Source organism: Myiozetetes cayanensis, unplaced genomic scaffold, assembly GCF_022539395.1.
Source record: "Myiozetetes cayanensis isolate MyiCay16 unplaced genomic scaffold, myiCay2020 scf4, whole genome shotgun sequence".
NCBI classification, from domain to species: domain Eukaryota; kingdom Metazoa; phylum Chordata; class Aves; order Passeriformes; family Tyrannidae; genus Myiozetetes; species Myiozetetes cayanensis.
The window spans coordinates 8990836-9007568 of NW_026087631.1; the positions used below are offsets into that span (position 1 = coordinate 8990836).

Below are 16733 nucleotides of genomic sequence, written 5' to 3' on the forward strand. Positions count from 1 at the left end.
TCAGGGACCAGTTCTGGTTTTCTTGTCCTTCATCTTACATTTTGAGCAGAAGCTTTCTTTTCCTGAGTGACTACGCATTGTGTAGCACAAAGTGGGTGAGGGGTTTTAGACCACTCAGCAAATATTAATCCCCTCTGTTGCGGTTTCCTCTTTCATGGTGTGAGTGTGCTCTATCCCCCCCCCGTAGGCAGTAGACACTGAGAGTTCTTACCTGGGGACTGGCTCCCAGTCAGTGTCTAAGGTTGGTGAACTGGCAGGCAGGCGTGATCTCTAGTCCTCTTTTTCTGCTATGAGCAGAGATGTAGAATAAGCTAAAGGTAAATGACGTTGTAACTCATTTCTTAATATCTCATTTAGCTTTGTGTGCATGGGGGAAGGCAGAAAGAAAAAGAGGTAGGTTCATATGCTTTTTTTCCGCAAAGCTTGCAAGGTAAAAATAAGTAGTTGGTAGTCCTCACAGTATTTTCTGGTATGTTTCTGATATGTTTCCTCACACTTTTCTGATAAGTTTTTCTGCATCATGGAAACATTAACTTGATGTAGCTTGCTTGTGTGTACAGATGTGAGAGGAAATTCTGCTCCCTCCCCTTCTCCCTCTCTCTGATGCAGAAGGCAGAAATCAGAGAAAAAAAGCATTTGAGAGAAGAAGCGAATGGCAGCAAAGCTAACACAGCAGGAGGGCTGGGGGTAGCAGCATGCTGAGCAGGAGAGAGGGCAGACACAGAATTCAGAGAACAGTTGCAGGAAGACATACATCCTAGAGCAGCTTTGAAAGAAGCATTTGGTTAAGATTTAACAAGTTAATCACTGCATGCTAATTACTGTTAATGAAAAGATTAAAAATAATAAAAGCAATTTATCTCATTCCAAAATAATTAGCCTTAATAACTTGTTTGTACAGCACGCAGAAAGAGATTTTGATGGAAATCCACTCAACATCTGTGTGTGCGTAGTGTACAGAGTAGCAGTTAGGTTCTTGTAAAATGTCTGACAGATGTAAGATTATCAGCCTTGCTGAGACTTTTACAGGGTTCCAGGGATCTGAGCACCAACTTATTCTGATTTTCTGCCATGTTCGCAGGTGCTCATGTTTCTGAAAATGAGGATCATCTCTCTGCATTCTCCCTTATGGGTGTCTGTTGCATTAGTCCTGCTCTATATCTCAAAAAGCAGAAGAGATTTAAGGGACTTCATCAGGATGATTAGGGAGGGAATTACTGTTGGACTTGGGATCTGCCTCCCTGGCACCTGTGGAAAGATTTATGCAGGTTACCCATCCTGCTCGGTTCATGTGTATCACAAGTTTGAGTAATAACGCTCTTTTGATAATGCTGATAAGTGATGTTAATTCCCTTTGGGATTGTTGAGTAGTGATTTAGCTCGCGTGTAATTCAGTTTCTTTATGCACAAGGAAAAGTTAATACAGTACTTACCGTGGCTTGAATTCAGGCATTACAGCAGTCAGTCAAATCACTGGTAATGCAAGCAGAGGGGTACAGGTGTGAAATGGTAGGGACTTCTCATCCGGGTGACTTGAGTAATTGAAGCTATCTACAGAGAAATCTCACTGAGTAAAAAAGGGCAAAGTATTACTAACATCATTATGGCCCTTATACAATTGAATGAATGCTAAAGGTATTTGGGAGGATAATGAGCCTAGATGAGTGTCACCTGTGGAGATTCCTGACTGACTAACTCTGCTTAAACTATTCATTCGTTGATGGCTCTGACTTGTGAATTTGTTGCCATCTTGGCTACTGCTGTAGAACCGGGCAGTCTAAGTGATCTGAACTAGCACTGTTGGCTACCGCCCTGACTATTCCTCTACATTTAGCTTTTCCACACATGAGAGGGGTGCAGGCTTTTTCCAGCTGCCCTCCTCCTTCAAATGCAATGTCTCCAGTGACAACAGTGTAAGGGACCACTCTACAGAAATCTGGGTACATGGTTTCCTGGTTTTTGCAGGCTATGCTGAACAAGGTGCAGCAGCAACATGTGGTAAAACTGATGCAGGGTGTAGTCTTTAGTGGAGGACTCTCATCAGTGTTGTTTCCTTTCAAGGTGTTTTTGGGTGGAGATGCCATCTGCTGCACCTGAATGAGTGAGGTGGAAGCCTCTTAAATGTTGGTGATGAGGGTCAGGGCTCATAGGAGTGAGCACAATGAAGAGGCTTAGGGCTGTGCTGCTGCTGCCATCTTTGTGGTGCCGTGAGGATGCTTGGCTCAGGTCCTCTGCTCGAGCTCTCCTCAGATTCCTAGGCTTTGTCTTCTGGGCCACTGCTGCAGCTCAGGCTGTTGGTGGAGTTTTGGTGATCCTGCTGTTCAAGAACTACAGATACTTATTTCAGGAGTCTTACTTGGCTCTCCCTGGTTGGCTGGCTATTGCAGCTGCACTTATCTTGCTACCTACTGGAGTTTTGGCTGTCTCTATTTCTATCAAGAGCTCCCGAAATCAGCAAGGGACTTTCATGTTCCTGCTGCTTCTCCTTCTTTGCCTAGAAACATCTTCAGCTGTTCTAGCACATGTCTACTCTATTAGGACGGCTTCTCGGCTGGAAAGTGCTATGGGTTACCTTGTCTATCAGAACAGTGGGTCATGCTCCCAGGATCCTGGAAGTAGAGCTGTGGATGAAATGCAGAGGAAGCTGCAGTGTTGTGGGGTCCACAACTACACAGACTGGTTAAAGGCAAGAGCTGCTTGTTGGCATCTTACAGCTTGTGTCCCTGAAAGCTGCTGTAAGGAGAAGTATTCTCACTGCAGGGGACACTTAAGCCATTTGGAGGAACTTTCTCAGGAAGGCTGTCTAAAGAAGCTGGAAGACCAGTTGTGGTTTGTCATGCTGTATGTGTTTTGGTGTTGTATTGTGTTAAGCATCTTGGAGCTGTTGGCTGGTGTTAGCAATGGCATCCTCATGAGGCATCAGCCGTTCCAGGACCTCCGATTTCTGGACTCATATACCTTCACATAGGACTGAAGGCACTGGCTGTTTTGCTGGACCTGCTACATGGTTCCTTGATTTTGTACTACTCTGTGACTGCACTGGAAGAAAATATTTTAAAAAAGAAGTTTATAAGTAAATCAAACTAATTGCTCACTGCTGGATTTTTTTTTTTCTTTAATGACATGACATTAGATTAGTTCTCCAATAGTTCTTTTTCGACAAGCCTGCTGTATCTGAAAAACTTAATTTCTGGGGTGGTTTTGTCATGTGGATGCTCAAAACTGCTGTATGTGAGTATGGGAAAAGCAGTAAGAAAAGTCAGGTCTTGCTCAGGACTACTTGTTTTGAGGTCATGACCTGAAGTTTTGGATTGAATCTTCTCTGTAGTAAACTCTGGAAAAATAATGTAAAGTAAATGTGCAGATTCTTCCATCTTCAGACTTGTATTTAATGCTTTGTTTTTTCTATAAGAAGCCCTTTTGGATAAAGTTTAATATATCATCTTTCTTTTTTTCTCCTTCACATGGAAAGAAACATTTAAAGAGCAACTTACTCTTCAGTGGAAACATATGCCAGTTTTTGAAGTGACATGAGAGTACAATCTAAATAGGTTTGACAGGAACAGAGTAACTAATAAGATGATATGCAGCAGGAAGTATAGCAGTCTTGGGAGTTGCACAGCAACAATTCCCATATTAAGAAGAAAGTCTGTCTATTTATTAATTTATTTCATGACAGAGCAAGGAATGAGTCAATTATTTTTGCTGGAAAAGTCGTGGTGGGTCATATGAGTGCTTGAATGACAACAGCAATACAATGCTTTCTTAAGGTATGCCTGCCCTACTCTTAGTAAATCCTCTTATCCACTTTTCTGTCAGTCTCACTCCATTCTGCATATGATGAAATGGACTAAGCATATGGGCTACTCATGTGCTTGTTTATGTCAGTGCTACTGATGTTTAGAGAAGTGCTGGTAAAGGCTCTGCTCTACCTGTGCTGGACTGTGGAGCGATGCTTGTACATATGTGCCTGTTTAGGAAATGCCCTAAGCCTCACTACCAACCTGAGAACGGTAAGCCCAGCAGCTTTATCCTCTAGGTAGTGTATGTGGGGAATCTCCAGGGCCTACAAGTGCACCACATTAGGTTTTATCAGACTGGAAAGTAGGAAAATGCCTGAGTTACAGAAACTGCTGGACTAGGCAACATCCTTAGCACCTGAAGTCATAGTCAGCTAAATCATTATTGCTCTAAGTTTTCAAGCAAATTTCAGGTACCCTATGACAAATTTCAGACCTGAAATCACCGGATACTGATTTTCATGAGGGGGAAAGAAAAAAAATAAGAGGACATATGTCAGTCCTCGTGTGCTAATTAGTGACTATGTGAAAATCAAGCATGAAATATACTGCAAGACTGCTTCATTAAAAACAAACAAACAAACAAAAACCCCAAACCCACAAACCAAACAAAATCATAGAAAGTGCCCCAAAGACACACCACCACCCCCCCAACCCCAAAACACCCCAACCAACTAAGGTATTGATTTAGATAGAAGAAAATAACTAATTTATTGGGAATGTTCCAAAGTAAATAAAGGAAAATAGTTGTGCTTTTGAGAAACATGTAATAGAACGAAACATTTCTTTCATATTGCTTGACGTGGGATGCATATAGCTAAACACAATAGGGGTTTTGTGGTACATAAATGTATTGTAATGAAAATTTATGGCTATGACATTACAAAGAGGCAGTGAAAATGAAGTGACAGCAATTGGCCTAGGAAGAAAAAGTTTGCTGAAGAAAGGAAAGTGGAAAAGTGGTGAATGTAGTATCTTTTTACCATCTCCCTTTACTGAACAGGATATTTTTCTTCTCAGATTTTATGCCTTCCCTCACAGTTTCTGAACCAGAGTCTCTCAAAGTGGAATGCACATATTTTTCATCACTAAGTGGAAAGTAGTAATTTTAGGGTGATTAAAGAGAGTTACTTATGTGGATATCCTCATCTACTCTTTAATCTACTAAAAGTCAAAGTCATGCACGCTTCCTTTGCTTTTACTTTACTAAGAAAATTATAAGATAAATATGAAATAAAAATAAATCTCTGGGCCTTAACTATATGAAATGACTTTTAGTAGTTATTTTTACCTCCCCCTCCACACACGCACAAATACTAGTCCAGAAGAGCAGATCCGAAACCTGGAAAGAAGTGTGAGGATGCATGAGACAGACATGAGACAGCTATAAATAGCTGTTACTAGAGATTTACAGGGCAAAACAAGAGATTTATTACCTCTTTGACATTGGGTAGTTTGAATAGTTACTTCTGGACAGGAATAACTTCTTCTGAAATAAAAATGGTGCTATTTCTAAGCAACTGCACTCTATTTCTATCTTATAAGATACATAAATCTTTGGGTACTATTGCAATCTATATGTTACATGCTTCATTCTGAAAGGATCACCAGATCTTTTTTGTAATCTGAAAAAATGAACAGTTGTATAGGAAGGCAGCAGATGACTTATAGTCAACATTTCTGAAAACTGTGTTGCTTTGGATTTGAAGGGGAGGAACTGATGTCCAGTGCAAAGCTGGAAATATATCTGTGATTATTCTTTTGCAGAGTTTATACACATGAAAATGCATACACATGTATTCATTTATTTGTATATATACTTATTTTTATACATATATATTTTTATTAATTTATTATTTTATTTTTATTATTTATACATTTTTATACATATATATGTCCTATATATGCCATGATTGAGTTGGTGATTACACTTTGCCTTTCTTAAAAGACAAGTCAGAAAGGCAAAATTATTTCAGAAAGGTAAAAATCATCATTGTAGCCCTTTCACAACTCTCTTTCTGTGTTTCCTCCTTTCTGTCTTTTTTTCCTAGAAGTCTGCCCTTTTTTTTTTAATTTTTCCTTTATTGTGAACGATGGCCTGACTTAAATGAGTAGAACATAATTCAGATTCTGAATTATGAGTTGTTCGTCATTAAATCTGTTGTCTTTTCAATTTAAAATTAAATTCTCTCTTACAAAGTAGAAAAATCTGGGCTTTGCTAGAAAGTGATCGAAGACTCAGTCCTTGCCTACCTCACACAGCTATTGTCAAATTACTTTAAGTTACTCTTTAATTGAAATTATGGCTTTTATAGTCTAGTAAGATTTTCAGGTGAATTTTTTTTCCCCCTCCTCCCCTTCCTGTACAACGAAGCAGGAGGTTGTAGTGTTTTGCTATGTATTTTCTTGAAAAATTCAGCTTGCAGGGCTGGGCTAGGTTCCTTCCTACAGAGTGGAATTACTACACAATGGTAATCAAGAAATGGAAAGAAGAAATGAAACCTAACTCTTAAATCTCACAATACCATCCTGGAAAACTACAAAAAGCAGCTTAATTTTTGACCTAAGAAGTACAGAGAATGAACTGAACTACTTATTCAATTATGTCAAATGATCAGCATTCATTTATTAAATGATGTAAAATGAAATTAAATTAGAGCAAGTAAGTGATTACATTATGTAAAGCAATTTTTAAAACTGGGTAATATGATCACCCTTCATTTATTACATTAGGGTCAGAATATTGGATATTGGTGCTGTTATTAAATTCATGGAAATGCTTATAATGATTGACTAGTTAAAACAGAATTTGCAAGTGAATCCACCCCTTTCTGTATTTCTTTTTCAGTATTGACTATGCTGCTATTTCTTTCAAAACGAGCTGAGATTTCACTATAACTTTCCAGGAATTTTTTGTTCTTACAGGTAAATTCTTGTAAACATTACTTTTAAACATAATTTTTTAGATGTTCAAAACAGGGAGAAAGGGACAATTAACCAGCTTGGCAGTGGGGAGAGAAGGGCAGAAAATGGATACTAAAGTTGCAAGCTTACAGGAAACATACTAATGCATTTTGAAAATAAAATACATTTATATCTTTCTATGAGAGAAGATCTTATATTTTGCAGATGGATAGGATGAAACCATCACATCTGATGATTACATTGAGATTTTTCTGTGATGGGAAAATGAAAAAATGTGATCCTGTTGATCCTGTTGTCCACAGAGAGGTTGAAATTGCATGCTGGTCTGTTTGCCCATTTTCTCATGATTATACTGGACTAAAGAAAAAAATGTTTCCATCATATCTCTTAAAATGTCCTCTTTTGCTACTCAAACATTCATTTTGTAGAATGGGGTTGGAGGTAATAAAAAGTATTAGAAATAGGATACATTATTAGGCAGGCTTCTTTTTTTTCACAGTACTTAGTGAAAAAACATTTGTCTAAGGACTCAAATATCAATTTCTTGCTGAAATTCAGGTATTTTTATTGCCAGAACTTTTTAATGTCTTAACAAATGTGTTCTTGCTGGGTGAGCCAGGTGCAAAATCCTTAGGAGTCTACAGAATTCTAAAATTACTCTAATTGTCTAACTTTATGCTGATTACTTGCAGAGCTATGTGGACGAAAACAGCACTCCAAACTCTAGGTAAGAGTTACTGTGCAAGTGGCATGAAACATTATACATACAGAAAAGGTAGCAGATTTTAGCACACGTAGAAGAGAGAAGAGTTATTTCAAGTACTTGGAGTATAGTCCTTGGCTGACAGAAGTAAAAAACTGAATTTTGGTTTTGTTTTGTTTTTTTTTTTTGGTTTCTCCCTGCTCTGCCTAGGATTTTCATGCAGGAGTAACCTGGTATGTTTGTGTGAGAGAACCTCTGTCATTTCACTAAAAGGGGAGTTAATTTTCTTTTCAGGGAAGTTTGTTCCAATTGGAAAGCAACGTAAGGGAGAACCAGTGACTGTTGTACTTCCATTGAGGAGAAGATGGTGAGAGAAATGAGTAGTGCAATAGAGGTGAACACAACAGCAACAAATATGCAAACTAAAATAAAATGGAAAGCAGAGAAAGTATTTTTATCTGTGTCTCAGTAATTATGGTCTTGTAGTGCTGTTAATAACTTGAGGTTACAAAACTCACCACAGTGAAATTTTGAGATTGTAGAACACTTTCTTTAACCTCTTGCCATAGCAACTGCTGAAGTATCTAACCACAGGCTTCCTCCCTAATTTAGCATGGTTTGAGTTTCTTAACTTCCCCAGAATATTTTATTTTAATGTTTTGAAATTATGAGCTTCAACAGTCTGGAAGGAAAAATATATGTAAATAATATTTTACATATGGCAAAGTGTATTTTCTTTTATCATATAGTTTGGAAAATGGATCACCATGTGGCAGATAATCTGTAAAGTGAAGTATGAAGTGTTTGTAAGTACCTTGTTTAGTTCTATATTAGGCCGGGGGGGGGGAAAAAAAGAACAACACACAGTAGGCATGAAAAAATGTTGAAAATAAAACTAGGTTTATGTAGTTTACATGAACAATGGTAATGAAATATATTGGCTATTAAAGAAATATATTTTAACAGTTTCAATATTTTGCTCCCTTGTTTTATGCAAATTTACAGCCATTATTATCTCCTGGCCTAATTAGAGGATCAGAATAGACTCAGCAAGTGATGACCCTAAATTAATACTGTGTAGTCATTTCTATAAATTAATTTCATATAGCATATTTGCAATGCCTTGTATAAACAGAAGAAAATCAGGATAGTAAAAGACGCACTGCCACTTTCTGAGCTAATAAAATCATCAATGTCAGCATGTTCTTCTCAATGAAGGATGCTCTCATTAGTCTAAGCTAAGGGAAGAAAAAAAACCCATAAGCAAAAAAACCCCCAAAATAACCCCAAACCCAAGTCCCAAAAACCAGCCCCACCACCCCAAAGCAAAAAAACCAACCAACCAACCAAATGAATCAACCAAACAAAACCCTCAAAAAACCCCACCCAACAAAACAAAATAAAAAACCAGAAAACCCAAACAAACAAAAACAACAAGGAAAAAAAATCCCAACAACAAATTAAAAAAAAAAAAAAACAGAAGAAAAAGCCTGGAGAAGGACCACTGTGCAGCCAGTGGAAAAGCTTTTAAAGTGGGAATGGACTGAAATGATTCTCTTTCTCAGTCCACTCATGTAATGAGGGCCAGGGAAGCCCAGATCTTACTGACACCAGTTCTTCTGCCTCATTTTTCACTTTTTGGCATGTGGTGGCAGCTGGTGTGTGTCGTCTGAGAGCTGTGTGTGAGCATGACAGCATCTAGTATGGGTAGTGCCCCTTCCTTGCTGATGACACACAGTCCTGACTCCTTAGGGCTTTGCATCTTTCCCTGTGTTAAGCTTTCCTAAGCTTTTCCTTTCCCAAGCTTTTCTGGTTGCTGTTTACATGAAAATTAATGGTTTAGGCATCTGACAGGTCTGCTTGAATGTACAACAGCTTGAAAACGAACAGGGATTGTGCAGATCGGTTTAGGTAGAAGCAAAACCAGTCTTATAGCAAGAATAAATTCTTCGAAATTTTTCTGACTAAGAAGGAGCAGAAGGCATTGTATTTTATCCAGATGTGTAAAATACCCGAAGGAAATGTTTATGGGCAATATACTCCCAGGGTGACAAAAGATAATGCTGAAAAGTTGCTGCACCTTCACACTGCACCCGTTTGGTACTATGGTACTCTCTCCTTCAACCATATTAGCATAAAATTGGTTTCAACTCTGAGTCCAGGTATCAGGGTACAGCATCTGTATCAGGGTACAGACTTGCTGACCTTACTGGATGTCCTTTCAGACCAACAGCTAGCGTTAGTAACAGGGCTTCTGATGGCATGCAATATATGAGTATCTGATCAGAGTGCAGCAAAACTAATGACTCTCTTCTGCTTTGCTGTGTGCTTTACTCTGGGATGAGAAGAAAAGAATTTTGTATGTTTCTTCGTTAAAAGAGAGTTTTCATCCTGCATTAGGCAAAACTCCAGGGAAACAACCTTTCTCCACCCTTAATTAATCCAGAGAGTGAACAGGAGGATGACTAGACAGATGGGACATAATTTGAGTAAGGAAAAATTGTCATCATCCCTCTTTAATTAGTGTTATAGGATGGCTCTCTTCAGATATAAGTAGATATGACAAAGATGTGTTTCACGTATTCAAGAGGGTAATTAAACTGCCACATGCTCAAACCAATATACATACAGATCTGATTAAAAAGCTGACTCCCTGAAAACAATGATGGATGAGGTTTTAATGCGCATGGGTATTAGAAAAGCAGTGAGAAGGGATTGCTGTGAAATGAATTGCTGCAGTTCTTGGTTGTAAAGGGGAAAAAGAGGGAAAATTTATTAAATTTAAAAGAGAGAAAAGCTATAAGGAGGAACCGAAGACACAGGGGAATGAATCCATGCTATATAGTTTAAAATAATGTTTTAATTATAAAGACAGAAGAGAGCAGGCATACTGTACCAGTCATCAAGCCAAAACATATATCTCTGAATAGTTATGTATTATGCACTGTGCAGGCTGCTTTTTCACCTTCAGACCATATGGTAGCTCCTCAAGAAAAGGTGGTAAGTTAGGAGTGTGTATTTCTGGAGATGAGTTTTAACATTTGCACAGAGACAGACCAAAAGGAAACACAAAGTCTTCAGTTGCTCTGAAAGGGCAGAAAACTGGTTTTGGGTTTCTAGCTTTTGTTTCTGCCTTGCTGTTGACAGTGTTTTTCCCTAGCAGTAAAACCTTGTTTCAGCACTTTGAATAATAAAACTGAGTAAAAAGGATTTCCAGTGTATGCAGCAAGGTTCACTGACTGAATTTTCGCTTTAGCCTGCTTTCCTCTGGTGAAGTCCACGTGGACTCTTGGACACACTGCAAGAGTAGGTGCGGAGTGGAAGAAGCCTGCAGAAATTCCCAAGGTGGTCTGCATGCCCAGCAGATACTTTGCCCATCTGCAGGTCTATCAAGTCCGGCAAGTTGATAGGCTTTCTGAAGGCTGCTCCCTTCATGAGACAAACCTTGAAGTTTTTTTTGACATTTGCTTTCCATGTACTGTCACTGTGTTGGCAGAGTGGCTGTTGTGAGTCAAAATCACAGAATAAACCTTGCCTAATTGCACTGAGGTAATGTTGAATTGGTGTATAAGTACAACAGTAAAAAGGTTGTGGTAGGCAACTTGGTAGGCAACAGAATTAAGGGGAAAGAGGACTTAAATATACTCATGATTTCATGTCAAAATATTGAATAAATCTATTTATATGTGAGAAAGTCAAAAGAAAAACAAATGTCGGTTCTGTTGCTTAAAGGAAGACTGGTATGTCAAGTTTGGGCCCAGTCATATTGTCCTCCATTTTCACTGTCTGCTAAAAAAGACACAATATCAAAATATAAAGCTTATATGAAAAGTGATGGTGCAGTTGCTTTTATCTGTAAGATTTAAAAGACGGCATAGCAAAAAGTAAAATTTTTAAATTTCCGCAGATGTTTTCTCATTCAGCTCTCTTGGAGGTTTGAGCTGCAAATCTTATTTTTTCTACTACTGGAAATCATGTTCCATCCTGCCACTTCACCTGGTAATTTAATTTTTTTAGGTGAATACCACTTACTAGCAAATAATATTGTTTCCTGACTCATACTTAGCTTTATTGTTAACTTGTACCTACATGCCTGGCAGAGGTGTTCAGCTAATGGACAGCTTTGGCAGAGCAGAACGACTACACGCTTGTTTTTTTCATAACTTTATATTTTACTGGAATATTATAGCAGTTTCCAGATTTATTTATTTGATTTTTTTTTTTGTTTTTCCAAATTGGTTATATATTTACATTCTGACAGCACAAATGGCCTAACACTTAACACATCTGGACCAAACAGAAATCAGTATCCATTAAAATTGGAGCTACGGGTTAAACAACTAAAGTAATATAGAAAATCCCTGAGACCTGCTTCAAATTGAAATTTCAACTCCAGATAGTCAGCCAGCAGAATTACCCTTTTATTTATTTCCTGCCACTTTCATTATGATTTATTCTTCTCTATATAAATAATCCCTGTACTGTACCCGGGGAGTCATTTCATTTTTGGGAGATAGAAATCATTCATTTCCTGCCAATGGAAGCTCATAAAACAATATATTGACAATTACAGCCAGCTGAGCTGGTGATTATGAGATTAATTATTGTTGTGAGTGATAGTGTTTAGTTGCTTTAGATTTCCAGCTCTGTTGTGTTGGGCATTTTCTGTGGACAGAAGGCATCTGTGCAAAGAGCACTGCGGTGGCTGCTGGACATGTGGTCAGGCCTATGCTAAAGACTCACAGCTCTGCCCCAAACAGGCCGGGGCACAACGGGCTTAGCTCTGAGATTTGCAGCCGATGGTTTCCTGACAGCTGACATTTTGTGAAAATTACTCTAGTACAGTTTGGGTCAAATGCTGTCTTTGAAAAGGAATCCCTGGGTTTCATATGCAGGTGGGAGTCTATTTTCACTTTTATTCACAGTAGGTTATTCAGGGTATCCCACAGGTAGCAGTTACAGCTTTTCCCTGCAGTGACCATGAAAAATTAGTGTCATGACAGCTGCGTGGTTAAGAAACTGATCTGCAGAAAAGCTAGGCAGTCTCTCAAATATTTTGGACCACGTGTTATTAAGCAATTACATTAGAAAGCTGAGTAAATGAATTAGAACAAAAGCCAGTGAAGTAACCAAAACACTGGAATATGAGCTACTGAGCAATTGTTCTGAAGAGATGAAGCTTTCTGAGACAGGTAAAATATTCAAACCCCAATAGTTATGAATGCATGGACAAATATTTTTTCATTAAATGTGTTAAGTTAATTCAATTTATTTTGACTGAAAAGGATTAGGAATCGGTTTCCAGAGTGGCCTATAACTGACAGATCCATGTAGGGTGTGGCAAGCCCAAGCAGACAAATTACAGCCATGAATCTCCTCAGCTTTGACCTGTACACAAGCAGATTTGCAAGAGGGAAAAAATAGTTCTGTGACTGTGATAGCTGTCCCAGAGCCTAACTGTCTGCTGATGCTGAAGGCAATTTCACTGAGGAGGATGGACACTGCTCTAAAAAGCAGAGAATGTAATGTAAGTGACAATTTTCTTTTTTCTTACCAAGGAAGTGAGTCACTGGAGATGTATTTGCTCCACGCCTCATCCTTTCTTTCGCAGCAGCTCTGTGGGTGGCAGCTGATGGTGGTCAAGCCTGGGGTGAACCAGTGGACAGCGTGCCTTGCATTGCTGTGGAGGCAGCACTGAGCACAGAGATGCTGTGGCACCATGAGTGGGGCACCCCAAAGTCAAATGCCTGAGACACTCTGCTGAACATGAATGTTGCTGTTGAAGAGAACAGGAGAAATGTTGCTTTAGGTGGAGTATCTGCAGGCTGGAGACCTGACCAAAGAAATGGCAAATGTGGATGCTCGAATCATTTACTCAGCCTGCTCAGCCGACTGACCTTGAGGCAATGTGCCTCCAGTGCTCAGTTACATCCCATGCTCTGTGTGCCATCAGACTGTGCAGGCCCGGGTTGGATTATGATGAGTCCTTTTTTTTGTGCCCCTTGTCACTGTCCTTGGAATGGATAACTTCCTAGAGTTGCAGTATGAGGTAAATCTGTACAGAAAACCTTACACGACGTCTCAGTGAAAAATCCAGGGACATTGCATATTCTAGGTCACTTCTAAGAAAATTAGTTGTCATGTCAGCATACAGTGGTTGCCCATTGATATATAATCTTGAGTGGAAATGAACTGTTTAAGGAAACTTTTATATATATATATGTATATGTGTATATATATGTATGTATACACATATATAAAATATAGAATATATATAAAACATAGAATATATATAAAATACTTTGTCAAGGGTTTGTACCTTTAATTGTATTTTACTTCTATGGATAGCAGACCTTTAAAGTGGTCTAAATGTCAGAGTTTTTGCTATTTCTCCTCCTTAATCTATATAATTGCCAACAAGAGCATTATGAGATATTTAGTTATGTATAACCTTTTGTTAAGGCTGGCATTTGATTTATCAAAAACTAATTATGATGAGATTTTACGGGGGAACAAAAGAACATGATCTATGTGGTGGATGCCAGAGAGCTCATTTAGCAAGAGTGATATCTGCAAATGGAGTCAGGAGCTCTAACTTGGTAGATGGTTTTATATTGGCTAAAACAGATATGCACCATGTGTCTGATATTTTAAACAGTCAATGCAATGCAAGAGATAGGGAACAGTGTCTACGTTAAGGAAATGCAAATTAACAGTGAAGGACAGGAGAAAGTATCATCCCCTCCTCCCCTGATGCCCTTTTTAGGTTGCAGTTGAGAAACTTATGCAAATGCTTTGCTGTTAGCAGCATTTATGCAGAGATCTGAAAGGTCTCTTAGGGGATGACCAGCTTTCTTTCATTCTTGGAGTGCTTGGGTGCTGTAGAAAGCCAGGAAAACCTCTGGCTGTCACGATGACAGGTGATGTTTTACCTATGAACTCTACCTTAAGTCCCATGTTAAACTATGTAAAGAGAATCGAGTGCACTCTGAGGAAACTGGCAGAGTTCAGCCATTGTGATTAGTCCACACCAGCTGTTCTGCTCTTGAGCACTGCAGTTATTTGTCAGATAATTCTTTGCACAATCTTTAAGAGTTCATGCAAATGTAGGTGAGTTGTTTTTTTTTAATGTGCTTTCTTTACAGTCGACATCTAGCCTATTTAAAAAAAAAAAAAAAAGAGGTGACTTCAGCTATTACAACTGGCCTTAGCTTCCTCAAGTCATTGGTTTATCTGTTTTTTTTTTTTTTTTTTTTTCCTGTGGATTTATGAAGAGATTCTTCATACAAGCTGTAGAAGAAGGACAACCAAGTCCCAGTTACTGAAGTGATTTCTCAGTGTGTCTGATTTGGCCCTTTCAAACTCTCATTGCAATTCCTGAGCCTATGCTGTGGTGCATGACCCTGTGATTTGGAGATAGCTGTGCTATAGTGTGGCAATGCTGCACATATATAGGAGCAAATTTGACTCTGTCCTGACAAATGAATGAGGAAGAGGGAGCACAAGAGATTCCCTCATTTTGCTATGAGCTTAAGTACTGCTTTAACTGGAGACAACTTATTTATTATTTTATTATATTTTATTTTATTATTTTATTTTATTTATTTTATTTCTCCATGTGAAAGGTACTTTGCCTTAAGGAAAGAATTTTCCAGATGCTTCTCCACTTTATTTTCCTTCCTTTAAAGGTACGGTTCCTTTTCCTGTGCAAATATTGTGCAAGCCAGAAATAGCCTTGTTTGATGCAAAGCTGTATTCCCAAAGTTGCACCAGTTACAGCAAAACAGTTTTTAAGGAAGGAAGGACAGGAAAGGAATTTTCCTTTGTAATGTTTAACCTTATTCCAGAATATCACAGTAAAGTGGGTTGCAGTTTCCCTTCTTATCTCAAGCCCTATTTAATCAGGATTAATCATCATTACAAACTGAAATAAAATACACTCGTTCTATGAAACCCAGTGTTTCCATTTTAATCTTTCCAATCAGCAAATCATTTAGCAATAATTTGCTCCTGTTTATTTCCAGTGGATGCCCCTCTCATCTGAAACTGCTTGTTTCTTTGAACATATGTTAATAAATGAATCTTCTCTCATCTGGAAGAACAATACTGGAAACATTTCAGAAGGGAGCATTAAAATGTGACAGATTTTGGTTATGACTGAGCTTGTCTGTGTTCAGTGGAAATATACAAGTATCAAATGCTTCATGTTCTGAAATGTTCATAGTTTACCATTGGTAAGGAGAGGGTGGTTTGACAGGTACAAAAAGGTAAAAAAGTTGGACTAAAAGCCACTGGTAGCTGTGTATGATCTGCTCTCTCCTCTGTGCTGCCCAACCTGTCTCATAACATCTGTAGGTTCTGCTAAGGATGAAACAGGAGGTCGACTTTGTAGGTGCCAAATAAATGTTGTTATATTTACAGGTAGGAGAGGAAATGTGATGTACTCCAGTATTTTATCTGAAGCCAGGAAGTGGAATATCTTGTCATCATATTCTCATTCATTGGGAAGAAGTGCAATTCCAAAAAGAAATCAAAGTATTTAGTTGCATTCTAGCCTTTTCTTAAAAAGTACTTGGTTTAAGTGTCACGTTGGGTTATATGTGAATAGAGGAACTTTCTTAAGCTGAATAGCAATTTTCAGTGATTAACAGGTTCTAAAGTTTTTTGAGTTGATAATGATGATTTCATTTTTGTTCAGTTCAAGGAATACTGTTAATAACAGATGTTGTGAACTGTAAATATTTAAGCAGAAACGCGAGTATTTATTCATTTAAGAATTACTTCCCTCCTCTGGAAAACTGAGAGCAATAATACTACATGACAGACTTGGCCAATACATCTACGTACTCTGGTCGAACTGTTTTCAAGACACCTAAAGTCTGGTGGTCCTGGGAGATGATATGTGAGCTACAGCACTCAGCTGCTTTTTTTTCAATTTATAACTTTAATTTTATGTCTTTCCCTGATGAAAGGGAAAACAATATTATAAAGCTGCTGTAACTTTTGACCATTTCACCAAATCTTAGATCTGTTTAATATCACGGAAAGCAGAACTGTCACAACATCAGTAAACATGAGAGAGCTTCAAGAGAAGCCAGTGTATGCAACATAACATACGTCTTTTTACCCGTTTGTTGATTTTGACATCAAAACATTTTAGAGAAAATTAAAGCTTAAAATGTATAGTCATTAGGAAAACAGAAATAATAATCTAATTTAAATCTTTAATGCTACATTACTTATTTTGCAAATTAAGTTTCTAGAAACAGGAGAAGAGCTTTTTTCAGTTTTTTCTTATAGTAAAA

At 38.2% G+C, this 16733-nt stretch overlaps 1 protein-coding gene across 1 annotated transcript; it reads left to right on the forward strand.

The window, feature by feature from the left end:
• Nucleotides 1–2158: 2158 nt before the first annotated feature.
• On the forward strand, nt 2159–2968 carry LOC126647297 (tetraspanin-3-like). The gene has a single exon (XM_050329418.1). The coding sequence runs from the start codon at nt 2162–2164 to the stop codon at nt 2966–2968; it is 807 nt and encodes a 268-aa protein (XP_050185375.1). The 5' UTR covers nt 2159–2161.
• The last annotated feature ends 13765 nt before the right edge of the window (nt 2969–16733 follow it).

What these genes read in the sequence shown, in the direction of transcription:
- LOC126647297 (XM_050329418.1), top strand. Translation starts at nt 2,162, where the DNA reads ATGAAGAGGCTTAGGGCTGTGCTGCTGCTGCCATCTTTGTGGTGCCGT.